Source organism: Haliotis rufescens, unplaced genomic scaffold, assembly GCF_023055435.1.
Source record: "Haliotis rufescens isolate VD_foot unplaced genomic scaffold, xgHalRufe1.0.p SCAF_36, whole genome shotgun sequence".
In the NCBI taxonomy this organism is placed as follows: Eukaryota; Metazoa; Mollusca; class Gastropoda; order Lepetellida; family Haliotidae; genus Haliotis; species Haliotis rufescens.
This window is the reverse complement of record NW_025964068.1, coordinates 2,647,703-2,663,018: the sequence shown is the minus strand read 5'-3', so window position 1 is coordinate 2,663,018 and position 15,316 is coordinate 2,647,703. Positions and strand designations below refer to the sequence as shown.

General features: G+C 40.7%; 1 protein-coding gene and 1 long non-coding RNA gene across 2 annotated transcripts in view; one reads left to right on the top strand and one right to left on the bottom strand.

Moving 5' to 3' along the window:
* The window catches only part of LOC125372113, a 144,207-nt gene extending 141,002 nt beyond the window's left edge, over positions 1 to 3,205 (top strand). The window contains exon 13 of the mRNA XM_048381151.1: positions 2,037 to 3,205. Within this exon, the coding sequence (XP_048237108.1) occupies positions 2,037 to 3,205 (1,169 nt within the window). The remainder of the gene's footprint in view (positions 1 to 2,036) is intronic.
* Positions 3,206 to 5,930: 2,725 nt separating this feature from the next.
* Positions 5,931 to 7,436, bottom strand: LOC125372133. The gene is made up of 2 exons (XR_007217989.1): positions 6,945 to 7,436; positions 5,931 to 6,352 (listed from the first exon to the last, which is right to left on the bottom strand). It is a non-coding gene; the product is annotated as an uncharacterized LOC125372133 (long non-coding RNA).
* Positions 7,437 to 15,316: the final 7,880 nt, after the last annotated feature.

The window sequence follows — 15,316 nt, the reverse complement described above, 5'->3', positions numbered from 1 at the left end:
AATTAACGCAATTAGCATGAAATTTGAAGACATTTTAACAGCCTCATCTAAAAAATTACCTCTGGCACTGCACTGGTATGGCTTTCTAAACAGTTTAAGGGGAGAACTCTTCATGATTGGGCTGGGCTAAGTGATGGAAGCCACAGAAATCCTGATAAAAGGAGGATGTCTACAGGAGAATTAAGAAGGCTGATGTGGTGAGATAAGCATGATCAGTAGAAAAAATATTTGAAGGTTTCAATATAACATGTATTATATATGATCCAAGCTAAATCATCTCCACAGTTCCATCACAAATCACAGTAATAGTACAGTTTAAAGAGTGTAAACCTTGACATGTAATCATCAACATACCACAACAAAGGTTATCTTACATGTTAATATTTAGGAATTGTTCTCATCAATATGACAAGTCACAAGATTGCTATATTTATTATAGTTACTATCTCTGAGACAATGTTTTTTCAAGTTTGACATTGCACTTTAAATACTGTAACTTATTTTTACTAATCCCCTCACGACCTCCCTCAATATGCCCAAAGATGAATTAATATATAGGAGTATCAGAGACCCAAGTCTGAATTTTGGAGGATTGCGTGCAGGTGGTGTGTGTTGGGGATTTATTTCAGAGTGTTTCAAGAACTTAACATGATTAAATATTGAATTATTGTAAAACCACAAAAGCTGCCATTGGTAAAAAATGAGATTTCATACTGTTATTATTATAATGGCGGATCATGAGATTGGGGTGGGTTTGGGAAGTGCACATGATCATGTACTGTTGTAATTTACTTCTCAAATACATTCATTACTTTTGTATTAATGATAAATATTAACTTGAAATGTTCACTTTTTTCATTTTCAATCAGAATTCATAATGTGATCAAGCACAGGCAATATACATGAAAATGTGCCTATTATATTAATATAGTAATGTATTGTTTACCTTTCACCAGCTAATAATAGCTTAGCTTTAGATTACAAGTATGTTATAAAATGAAAAATATGTTTATATTAAATATTTGCCATTTGAAGAATTTATCTGAGGTCATTTTTTAGATGAGGCTGTCAAAATGTCTTCAAATTTCATGCTAATTGCTTTAATTAGAGCACTGCATATATTTAGCCAATCAGGATTTAGCTTGATTCAGCCTGTGGCTGAAATCTACTTCTGCTCAGGGTTCGTAACCTTTTTCGAGGTTTACGAAATAAACTGTTGATATTTCGGTAAGTAAGGGACATTCAGCAAATTTAGATGACTTGTACATGAGTAGAAATGTGGTATTTATCAATCTACGGCCAGAAATGGGCTTGTCAATAAGCGGATCTTAAAGAAATCGACCTGGATATCGAATGTAAACACACCGGCAAGATGGCAATGCATTGTGTTCCTGGCCCAAGTGAGGCACAGAGATGTGACTCTGTGATGTACTCACTGACAAAAGAAACGCAATTACCATGCATTTGGTTAATATATGAAAAATTACTCATATTCAAGAGATATTAGATTGGTTCGATGCACAAACAAACAAACTGTTAGGTTGCATGAAACGTTGCTCGTGAGCGCATCACATGTAACGTCATAGATCCATGACTCGTGATACACCATTTGTCTCGTGCAGCATAAGATTGTAAAGTTTGGAAATCATGTGCAGCATATCGTGATAAGAATAAAGACACTCTGTGGTAACACTTGATTCATTGTTAGTTTTGTCATTAAGTGGAGTGTACATATTTCTCTATATGTGAGGTACAGAGATATGAGTCTACAATGCACTGATTGCATGGCCCAAGTGAGATAGATATAACTCTATGATGCACTGAGTGCATGGCCCAAGTGAGGTACAGAGATATGAGTCTACAATGCACTGAGTGCATGGCCCAAGTGAGATAGATATGACTCTATGATGCACTGAGTGCATGGCCCAAGTGAGGTACAGAGATATAACTCTATAATGCACTGGGAGTATGGCCCAACCAGCTACCTAGATATGAATTTTTCTTGTTGTAGTGACAATAAATTTGTTTTCCTGCAGATACATCAGCCCCACAAGAATCAATGTTGCCACCATCCTCCAACATGTCCAGTTCACCGATCACAAGATCTACAACGCCACCACAAACCATCATTGGTCTAGCCTTGTCTCGTCCTGCCTCACAGCGGAGTAGTCATGGACCTCTACACCTGTCTTCTCCCACCAGCCCTACAGCTTCACAGAACATCAGCAGCAGTTCTGTGGGACAGGCAACTTCCCATACATCTACCAAGGTAGTGTCACCCTTGGTCTCTCCATCTACTGCATTGCCCACCCACATTATTGGGAAGGCTCTGACAAGGTCCGCTTCCATGACCATCACTACTGTAGCCTCTTCTGCAACCTCTCCATCAGCTCCATTACCAGCAGATGTTATTGGGAGTGCTGAAACGTTGTCATCTTCCAAGATGTCTACAAGTTTAGTCACTTCTCAAGAATGCAAGGCTTCTGCTTCTTTCACAAGATCAGCCTCCCAGAGATCTATCACGGTAATCTCTTCTCCAGAATCTTCTCCCACCACTCCATTGTCATCTCATGTCCTTGGTAAAGCCATTACAAGGTCAGCCTCGCAGAGAGTCACATCATCCTCTCAGAGCAGCTCATCACCACCACAGAGCATTATTGGAAAAGCACTAGAAACTTTAGCTGCCAAGTCACCTTCATCACATCAGAATGTAAGCAGATCATTGTCCTCGCCAACCAATACTCAAATAGAAATATTAACAAAGCCACTAACTGGCACTGTTGGTGATCCTCCACGGATAATAAGAAACATTCCAAGTACTGAATCCATCTCTGTTCCTGCAAGGTCCAAGCCTCTCAATACCATTGGTAAATTCCTTGCACTGTCCGCAGCTAAGGACTTGGGTCCATCATTCCCCATCAGGACTACACTAGATAGTCCCACAGAAAGAAGCCCCAGCCCAGTCACACCAACACAGCACCAGGAGAGCAGTAACCTCAAGAAAGCTCAGACACAGACACAGACACAGACACTACAACTGTCCAAAGTGCAGCAATTACGTTTGCAGTTCTTAGGCGAGGCCAACCAAACCAAACAGAATAAAGTCAGTAGTGCACCAATCAGAAGATGGCATTCTCTTCCTCCACAAGACCTCAAGCCAATCATTGTCAAGGTCAGTCTGTTTTCGTCTCAGTCCTTAGTATAAGCAACAAATGAAGCTATCTCTATGGTTGTTAATAGATTTGAGATTGATACTTAGAACATAGCTTTTTGAGACATGAGGTAATAAAACAATATTGATGTTTCATGAATACCAGCTACATATTTTTCTCATAGCTCAAACATACCACTCAAGGCTGCTGTGGAAATGCTCCTGTCACTTGATATAGAACAATGTTTGTTCATAGTGCCTCAAACCTATGAGTGAAAGTTGAAATATGTCATGTATGGCAATGTTGCTTGTTCAACAATTAAAACAAATGCTCATTTTTGTGTTTTGACATGAATTGGGAAGGGTCAGACATACATGTAGTTTGGAGGATGTGAAGTTGGAAGGGTCAGACATACATGTAGTTTGGATGATGTGAAGATGGAAGGGTCGGACATACATGTAGTTTGGAGGATGTGAAGTTGGAAGGGTCAGACATACATGTAGTTTGGAGGATGTGAAGTTGGAAGGGTCAGACATACATGTAGTTTGGAGGATGTGAAGTTGGAAGGGTCAGACATACATGTAGTTTGGAGGATGTGAAGTTGAAAAGGTCGGACATACATGTAGTTTGGAGGATGTGAAGTTGGAAGGGTCGGACAAACATGTAGTTTGGAGGATGTGAAGTTGGAAGGGTCGGACATACATGTAGTTTGGAGGATGTGAAGATGGAAGGGTCGGACATACATGTAGTTTGGAGGATGTGAAGTTGGAAGGGTCAGACATACATGTAGTTTGGAGGATGTGAAGTTGGAAGGGTCGGACATACATGTAGTTTGGAGGATGTGAAGTTGGAAGGGTCGGACATACATGTAGTTTGGAGGATGTGAAGTTGGAAGGGTCGGACATACATGTAGTTTGGAGGATGTGAAGTTGGAAGGGTCAGACATACATGTAGTTTGGAGTATGTGAAGTTGGAAGGGTCAGACATACATGTAGTTTGGATGATGTGAAGTTGGAAGGGTCGGACATACATGTAGTTTGGAGGATGTGAAGTTGGAAGGGTCGGACATACATGTAGTTTGGAGGATGTGAAGATGGAAGGGTCGGACATACATGTAGTTTGGAGGATGTGAAGTTGGAAGGGTCGGACATACATGTAGTTTGGAGGATGTGAAGTTGGAAGGGTCAGACATACATGTAGTTTGGATGATGTGAAGTTGGAAGGGTCGGACATACATGTAGTTTGGATGATGTGAAGTTGGAAGGGTCGGACATACATGTAGTTTGGAGGATGTGAAGTTGGAAGGGTCGGACATACATGTAGTTTGGAGGATGTGAAGTTGGAAAGGTCGGACATACATGTAGTTTGGATGATGTGAAGTTGGAAGGGTCAGACATACATGTAGTTTGGATGATGTGAAGTTGGAAGGGTCAGACATACTTGTAGTTTGGATGATGTGAAGTTGGAAGGGTCAGACATACATGTAGTTTGGATGATGTGAAGTTGGAAGGGTCGGACATACATGTAGTTTGGATGATGTGAAGTTGGAAGGGTCGGACATACATGTAGTTTAGAGGATGTGAAGTTGGAAGGGTCAGACATACATGTAGTTTGGAGGATGTGAAGTTGGAAGGGTCGGACATACATGTAGTTTGGATGATGTGAAGTTGGAAGGGTCGGACATACATGTAGTTTGGATGATGTGAAGTTGGAAGGGTCAGACATACATGTAGTTTGGATGATGTGAAGTTGGAAGGGTCGGACATACATGTAGTTTGGAGGATGTGAAGTTGGAAGGGTCAGACATACATGTAGTTTGGATGATGTGAAGTTGGAAGGGTCAGACATACATGTAGTTTGGATGATGTGAAGTTGGAAGGGTCGGACATACATGTAGTTTGGAGGACATGAAGCGGGAAAATCATGATGATTTTAAATCTCATAACACCAAAAGGAGAAGAGTTTGATCTCACTTATGAACCGAATAAAAAACCTGAAAGAACATTTATCAACAATTTTATGTTTTAAACATATCTTTCATGAACCTCAGGGCACAGATATACAATATCTGTACTGCTGTAAATATACTTGAGAAAGAGATTCTTCAAAGCATTGTGATCTATCGTCGCCTGTGTTGCCTGGTGCTTGACTCACTGGGCTACAGATAAGAAGATGCAGATTCAGTTCACTGAAACATGAAGAAGACATTAGTCATTTGATTTTACATCATGCCACATATTTCGTCATGTAGATTGTGATGGACATTCTATAGAATATCCCTTAGACGTCATGACTTTCTATAGAATATCCCTTGGACACAATGACTTTCTACAGAATATCCTTTGACAACATAACTTTCTATTGAATATTCCTTGGACATTATGACTTTCTATTGAATATCCCTCGGACAAAATGACATTCCATAGAATATCCCTTGGACAAAATGACTTTCTATAGAATATCCCTTGGACATCATGACATTCTGTAGAATATCCCTTGGACAACATGACTTTCTATAGATTATTACCCATATGGGCTCAAATATGCAGTGTAATAACTTTTTGATATTTGCACAGTGTGCAATTAGTGATTCTCGAAGCTGATTGGTCAGTTTTGTCAAATGTCAATTTTCATTGGTCAACGGGACTATTTTTCTCTCATTGAGTTCATTCACAAATCCAGAGCATTCATTCACATGTTTTACGTGCTACAATCTCACTTAATCGAGATTTATGAGACTAGAACAAAGTTTCATATCAACCACATGATTTCACAGTATAATGAATAAAGCATTTATTTCGCACGAGTTTTAGTTTACAATAAGCGTAATTACAAAAAACAAAACTACGTCTGCATTGTTTGTAAACAAACATGGCTGACCATTTGACACCTGTCAAACTAAATGACCTCGTTAAAGTAGACGGAGATCTGACAGGAAGAGTTATTCGCATAATTCAACCTCTGAACACATTTAATGTCTTTGTTGTCAAAACTGCATATGGCCAGATTGAAGTTCCAAGTTTCAGATTGTGATGTTGCCAGAAACTGTTTCTAGTGCGCTAAAACTCAACACCACCAAGTCCAGATTTGCGTCTGTGTTAGAGGACTTGCTGTTTGGCGGATCTTTCGACCACACGAATCCCCAAAACCGGACTTTGTATAGACAGGTTTGCCTTTGTGAACGATGATGACATCGATAACTGCCAATGAAAAGGAAAACACAATGAAAAAGACTAAATTTGACAAGTTGACATGAACTTAGTTCAAATTTATACTGGTAAGAAAAACACGAAAAATAAGACTACTCACACTTTCAATGATGGCATAAGAATAAAAACAAATTCCTTTTGCAACAACAGTTAGACTTTCCGAAAGACATTATAAACATACGCCATTTCGTAGAATTTAAGTTTGTAACATTGTGTGAAGAAATAAGAACGCGACACTTTTTTATACAATGTATACGTTTTTGTAACCGCGACGTCAGCACAGTACGGCGCTGAGCGGTATGCAGGCTGACTGACGTCCGGGCACCATAAGACTATGAGGGTTAATGACACAGGAAAGGTGCAACTAAACATTATTCTTTGCAAATTTATCATTTCGGCATGCACATCAGACGGTTCAGAATTCGAAATGCCTACTTTGAAGGAGATCAAGGGTAGCACCGAGTGCTACCTTAGCGACAAGATTACCAACATCTGGTTGCGAAATCGATGCACTTTGCTGAACTCAAATAGGTTTTGAAATCAAAACAAAAATAATTAAAAATACAAGGAAAAGAAAACTTACCCCAGCGAGGTGATCCTGTGTCCAACATTGAACTAAATGAGCTCCGTGAATGCGGACAGCTTGTCACCAAGTCTCCAGATACCGTGTTAGTCTATCAACAGGTATTCGACCATATTATGAATCACATCAAAATATCAACAAACTCCCGTTATCTGACTGTGTCCACTCCACAAGCGCGTTTGACTCAAACAAGTCCTCCTAGAATCCCACATGCACATGTTTCCCATCAGTCACACTTGTCTCAAATCACAAACGATGTTCATTAAACTTGTTGTCCGGATTAAACTGTAACGCCGGTTCTCTTGTCATTCCTGGTTTCGGCTGTCTCATATCTTGGTCAAGTCGGGTCATTCTTTCCGACACTGACAGCAATCGTATTTTTCAAAGTTTACCTACTTGTCGTAACTTTTCTCAATCAAACATGACTTCTGTACATTCCTTCTATGTTGTTGATACAGGTTTTTGCATTTTTACCGAATGACACATGAAAAAATTGACATGTTTTCCGTGTTTCCTCTTCTCAATGTGAAATTCATGTCCATGGTGATGCACGACGGCTATTGTCTTGTCAATGAGAGGTCTTGTCAAAACAAGCCTTGATTAAAAAGCCTGTTGAACCTTTTTTGAAAATTGTCTTCTTTTATCAATGGTAGATAGTGTACGCTGTATAACTCAGACAGAAATATAACTGCAATAATGTGATCTTTCAAGTTTTGTTAACAGAACTATATTTTTACGCGTAGCAAGACGTTGTTGATTGAGTAATGCGGCTGGAGTGAGTGGACAGTGTTTTTTTCACACGCGGATTGATACAAAACAGCTGATTCTTGATCGGCGACAGTTCATTGTTTTTTTCTTGAAACATGTCTTTAATATGAATATGGGTAATAAATAGAATAACCCACGAGGTACGAGTGATTACGGAAAATATGTCACTCGTGAAATTAATCTTTTAATTTCCTCGCTAAAGCTCGGAACTTAAACCATTAATTTCACTCGTGACATATTTTCCGTAATCACTCGTACCTCGTGGGTTATTCTATAAATATCCCTTGGACATCATGACTTTCTATATAATATCCCTTGGACATCATAACATTCTGTAGAATATCCCTTGGACATCATGACATTCTATAGAATATCCCTCGGACATCATGACTTTCTACAGAATATCCCTTGGACACAAAGACTTTCTACAGAATATCCTTTGACAACATAACTTTCTATTGAATATTCCTTGGACATTATGACTTTCTATTGAATATCCCTCGGACAAAATGACATTCCATAGAATATCCCTTGGACAAAATGACTTTCTATAGAATATCCCTTGGACATCATGACATTCTGTAGAATATCCCTTGGACAACATGACTTTCTATAGAATATCCCTTGGACATCATGACTTTCTATATAATATCCCTTGGACATCATAACATTCTGTAGAATATCCCTTGGACATCATGACATTCTATAGAATATCCCTCGGACATCATGACTTTCTACAGAATATCCCTTGGACGCAAAGACTTTCTACAGAATATCCTTTGACAACATAACTTTCTATTGAATATTCCTTGGACATTATGACTTTCTATTGAATATCCCTCGGACAAAATGACATTCCATAGAATATCCCTTGGACAAATTGACTTTCTATAGAATATCCCTTGGACATCATGACATTCTGTAGAATATCCCTTGGACAACATGACTTTTATAGAATATCCCTTGGACATCATGACTTTCTACAGAATATCCCTTGGACACAATGACTTTCTATAGAATATCCCTTTGACATTATGACTTTCTATAGAATATCCCTTGTACATCATGACTTTCTGTAGAATATCCCTTCGACATCATGACATTCTATAGAATATCCTTTGTACATCATGACTTTCTATAGAATATCCCTTGGACATCATGACTTTCTATATAATATCCCTTAGACATCATAACATTCTGTAGAATATCCCTTGGACATCATGACTTTCTGTAGAATATCCGTTCGACATCATGGCATTCTATAGAATATCCCTTGGACATTATGACTTTCTATAGAATATCCCTTGGACATCATAACATTCTGTAGAATATCCCTTGGACATCATAACATTCTGTAGAATATTCCTTGGACATTATGACATTCTATAGAATATCCCTTGGACATCATAACATTCTGTAGAATATCCCTTGGACATCATGACATTCTATAGAATATCCCTCGGACATCATGACTTTCTACAGAATATCCCTTGGACACAAAGACTTTCTACAGAATATCCTTTGACAACATAACTTTCTATTGAATATTCCTTGGACATTATGACTTTCTATTGAATATCCCTCGGACAAAATGACATTCCATAGAATATCCCTTGGACAAAATGACTTTCTATAGAATATCCCTTGGACATCATGACATTCTATAGAATATCCCTTGGACATCATGACTTTCTATAGAATATCCCTTGGACGTTATGACTTTCTATAGAAATCCCTTGTACGTACATCATGACTTTCTGTAGAATATCCCTTGGACATCATGACATTCTATAGAATATCCCTTGGACATTATGACTTTCTATAGAATATCCCTTGGACATCATGACTTTCTACAGAATATCCCTTGGACATCATAACATTCTGTAGAATATCCCTTGGACATCATAACATTCTGTAGAATATCCCTTGGACATCATAACATTCTGTAGAATATCCCTTGGATATCATGACTTTCTATAGAATATCCCTTGTACATCATGACTTTCTGTAGAATATCCCTTCGACATCATGACATTCTATAGAAAATCCCTTCGACATTATGACTTTCTATAGAATATCCCTTGGACATTATGACTTTCTATAGAATATCCCTTGGACATCATGACTTTCTACAGAATATCCCTTGGACATCATAACATTCTGTAGAATATCCCTTGGACATCATAACATTCTGTAGAATATCCCTTGGACATCATAACATTCTGTAGAATATCCCTTGGACATCATAAAATTCTGTAGAATATCCCTTGGATATCATGACTTTCTATAGAATATCCCTTGTACATCATGACTTTCTGTAGAATATCCCTTCGACATCATGACATTCTATAGAAAATCCCTTCGACATTATGACTTTCTATAGAATATCCCTTGGACATTATGACTTTCTATAGAATATCCCTTGGACATCATAACATTCTGTAGAATATCCCTCGGACAAAATGACATTCCATAGAATATCCCTTGAACAAAGCGACTTTCTATAGAATATCCCTTGGACATCATAAAATTCTGTAGAATATCCCTTGGACATCATAACATTCTGTAGAATATCCCTTGGACATCATAAAATTCTGTAGAATATCCCTTGGACATTATGACGTTTTATAGAATATCCCTTGGACATCATGACATTCTATAGAATATCCCTTGGACATCATGACTTTCTATAGAATATACCTCAGACAAAATAACATTCCATAGAATATCCCTTGTACATTATGACTTTCTGTAGAATATCCCTTGGACATCATGACTTTCTATAGAATATCCCTTGGACATTATGACTTTCTATAGAATATCCCTTGGAGATCATAACATTCTGTAGAATATCCCTTGGACATTATGACTTTCTATAGAATATCCCTTGGACATCATGACTTTCTGTAGAATATCCGTTCGACATCATGGCATTCTATAGAATATCCCTTGGACATTATGACTTTCTATAGAATATCCCTTGGACATCATAAAATTCTGTAGAATATCCCTTGGACATCATAACATTCTGTAGAATATCCCTTGGACATCATAACATTCTGTAGAATATCCCTTGGACATCATAACATTCTGTAGAATATCCCTTGGACATCATAACATTCTGTAGAATATCCCTTGGACAATATGACTTTCTATAGAATATCCCTGGGACAGTGACACTTTCTTATCCCTAGGCCTGAGATACTTTCTATATCCCCAGGACAGGGGGATAGTCTGGTTCTACAAAATGACAGCTCAGTAAAAACAATAGGTTTATGCTGTTAGAGGTTTATAAAGAAGGACATTGATTCAGCCACAGCTTGTCAACTTCTATAATAGTGATCTTCTGTTGTAATCACACTAATGAGAAGGCAGCCCTGTTTGGATCAAAGGATTCAAAACCATTGTTGTAGGTGCATAGTTAGCAGTATGCATGATACATGGCTGTCATTGATATCTGATGAGTGCAGCATGCCCTTCTTCAGACAGGACTATTTGGTTATTTGTAGATATAAATGTTTTTCTGGTGAGGTTTGTACTTTGTCACAAGAAAACTTTATGGATAGCATTTCCTGATGTTTTGATGTAGATTTGTACGCCATTATCATGCTGGAATGTAATAGTGTAAGAATCTACATTGAAACGTCGCTGTATGCAGTAAACCAGAAGTTATCAATCAAGTTGTATGTTTTCTTTATTTGCTCACTAACTTCTACAATGCCAATCAAACAGTTAATCTGTCATGATGCGTGGAGAGCCTGAACAGTGTAGGACAGAGCAATTATAGGTGTACTTATCCAGCACCCCTTGTCAAGGGAGATAACTCAGGACTAGCTGTTTATTAATGAGAGAGAAGGCAGGGTGTTGCCAACTCTCCCCATCCCATGTCATCAGAAAACAATTCGGGAGAAGTGAACAAATACCGAGTTCCAGGTTATATTCTTTTGTATAGTGACAACAATCCATATTATGAAAAAGAGACACAATTAGAATTTCCAAATGCCATGCTAACATGCCATATGCTGTATATATGGATGCACTTACAGTATCAATGCAAAGGTTTGTATGGCAGGAATGCATGCTGGCTGTAGAGGGGTGATTAATTATCGCTCTTTGATTGTGTGCTGTTATGTCTACACCAGAAAGAATGGGTTTGTAAGATAACATGTTGTTTGTAGTTGGACATCTACCCGCAAAGCTGATGCAGGTATAAGTTTTGCATGGATCAGCCAAGCAATTCTTTTCAAATGAAATCCTCACGTAAATACTAATTTTTCATTTGTGAGTGAAAAAGTGGTTGGGATGGTAGGGATAGTTGGTGAGATTGAACATTAGGCAGAATGGAGTGCAAAGTGCTATGGAAATAGGTCAGTCTGCAAGAAAAGTGGGTGAGATGGTACATATTGGTGAGATGGTAGGAGAAGTAAAATTGTCAAAGAAGTGGGTAAGAGAAATGGAAAGGAGAAGTGGGTGAGAAGGAAGGAGAAATGGGTGAGATGGTAGAGGAAATGGGTGAGTTGGTAGAAGCAGTGAGATGGCAGAAGCAGTGAGATGGCAGAAGCAGTGAGATGGTAGAAGCAGTGAGATGGTAGAAGCAGTGAGATGGCAGAAGCAGTGAGATGGTAGAAGCAGTGAGATGGTAGAAGCAGTGAGATGGCAGAAGCAGTGAGATGGTAGAAGCAGTGAGATGGTAGAAGCAGTGAGATGGCAGAAGCAGTGAGATGGTAGAAGCAGTGAGATGGTAGAAGAAATGGATGAGATGGTAGAAGTGGTGAGATGGAAGAAGAGGTGATGAGATAGTAGAAGTGGTGATATAGAAGAAGTGGTGAGGTGGTAGAAGTGGTGAGATGGTAGAGGAAATGGGTGAGATGGTAGAAGTGGTGAGATGGAAGGAGAGGTGGTGAGATGGTAGAAGTGGTCATATAGTGAAAGAAGCTGTTAGATGGTAGAAGTGGTCACAGACCATGCCCTGCACATGTTACATCCACTGGTGTCCTAGATAAGACAGACCATACCCTGCACATGTTACATCCACTGGTGTCCTAGGTAAGACAGACCATGCGCTGCACATGTTACATCCACTGGTGTCCTAGGTAAGACAGACCATACCCTGCACATGTTACATCCACTGGTGTCCTAGGTAAGACAGACCATGCGCTGCACATGTTACATCCACTGGTGTCCTAGGTAAGACAGACCATACCCTGCACATGTTACATCCACTGGTGTCCTAGGGAAGACAGACCATGCGCTGCACATGTTACATCCACTGGTGTCCTAGGTAAGACAGACCATGCGCTGCACATGTTACATCCACTGGTGTCCTAGGTAAGACAGACCATGCGCTGCACATGTTACGTCCACTGGTGTCCTAGGTAAGACAGACCATGCGCTGCACATGTTACATCCACTGGTGTCCTAGGTAAGACAGACCATACCCTGCACATGTTACATCCACTGGTGTCCTAGGTAAGACAGACCATGCGCTGCACATGTTACATCCACTGGTGTCCTAGGTAAGACAGACCATGCGCTGCACATGTTACATCCACTGGTGTCCTAGGTAAGACAGACCATGCGCTGCACATGTTACATCCACTGGTGTCCTAGGTAAGACAGACCATACCCTGCACATGTTACATCCACTGGTGTCCTAGGTAAGACAGACCATGCGCTGCACATGTTACATCCACTGGTGTCCTAGGTAAGACAGACCATGCGCTGCACATGTTACATCCACTGGTGTCCTAGGTAAGACAGACCATACCCTGCACATGTTACATCCACTGGTGTCCTAGGTAAGACAGACCATGCCCTGCACATGTTACATCCACTGGTGTCCTAGGTAAGACAGACCATGCGCTGCACATGTTACATCCACTGGTGTCCTAGGTAAGACAGACCATGCGCTGCACATGTTACATCCACTGGTGTCCTAGGTAAGACAGACCATGCCCTGCACATGTTACATCCACTGGTGTCCTAGGTAAGACAGACCATACCCTGCACATGTTACATCCACTGGTGTCCTAGGTAAGACAGACCATGCGCTGCACATGTTACATCCACTGGTGTCCTAGGTAAGACAGACCATGCGCTGCACATGTTACATCCACTGGTGTCCTAGGTAAGACAGACCATGCGCTGCACATGTTACATCCACTGGTGTCCTAGGTAAGACAGACCATACCCTGCACATGTTACATCCACTGGTGTCCTAGGTAAGACAGACCATGCGCTGCACATGTTACATCCACTGGTGTCCTAGGTAAGACAGACCATGCGCTGCACATGTTACATCCACTGGTGTCCTAGGTAAGACAGACCATGCCCTGCACATGTTACATCCACTGGTGTCCTAGGTAAGACAGACCATGCGCTGCACATGTTACATCCACTGGTGTCCTAGGTAAGACAGACCATACCCTGCACATGTTACATCCACTGGTGTCCTAGGTAAGACAGACCATGCGCTGCACATGTTACATCCACTGGTGTCCTAGGTAAGACAGACCATACCCTGCACATGTTACATCCACTGGTGTCCTAGGTAAGACAGACCATGCGCTGCACATGTTACGTCCACTGGTGTCCTAGGTAAGACAGACCATACCCTGCACATGTTACATCCACTGGTGTCCTAGGTAAGACAGACCATGCGCTGCACATGTTACATCCACTGGTGTCCTAGGTAAGACAGACCATGCGCTGCACATGTTACATCCACTGGTGTCCTAGGTAAGACAGACCATACCCTGCACATGTTACATCCACTGGTGTCCTAGGTAAGACAGACCATGCGCTGCACATGTTACATCCACTGGTGTCCTAGGTAAGACAGACCATGCGCTGCACATGTTACATCCACTGGTGTCCTAGGTAAGACAGACCATGCGCTGCACATGTTACATCCACTGGTGTCCTAGGTAAGACAGACCATGCGCTGCACATGTTACATCCACTGGTGTCCTAGGTAAGACAGACCATACCCTGCACATGTTACATCCACTGGTGTCCTAGGTAAGACAGACCATGCGCTGCACATGTTACATCCACTGGTGTCCTAGGTAAGACAGACCATGCGCTGCACATGTTACATCCACTGGTGTCCTAGGTAAGACAGACCATGCGCTGCACATGTTACATCCACTGGTGTCCTAGGTAAGACAGACCATACCCTGCACATGTTACATCCACTGGTGTCCTAGGTAAGACAGACCATACCCTGCACATGTTACATCCACTGGTGTCCTAGGTAAGACAGACCATGCGCTGCACATGTTACATCCACTGGTGTCCTAGGTAAGACAGACCATGCCTGCACATGTTACATCCACTGGTGTCCTAGGTAAGACAGACCATGCGCTGCACATGTTACGTCACTGGTGTCCTAGGTAAGACAGACCATACCCTGCACATGTTACATCCACTGGTGTCCTAGGTAAGACAGACTATGCGCTGCACATGTTACATCCACTGGTGTCCTAGGTAAGACAGACCATGCGCTGCACATGTTACATCCACTGGTGTCCTAGGTAAGACAGACCATGCGCTGCACATGTTACATCCACTGGTGTCCTAGGTAAGACAGACCATGCGCTGCA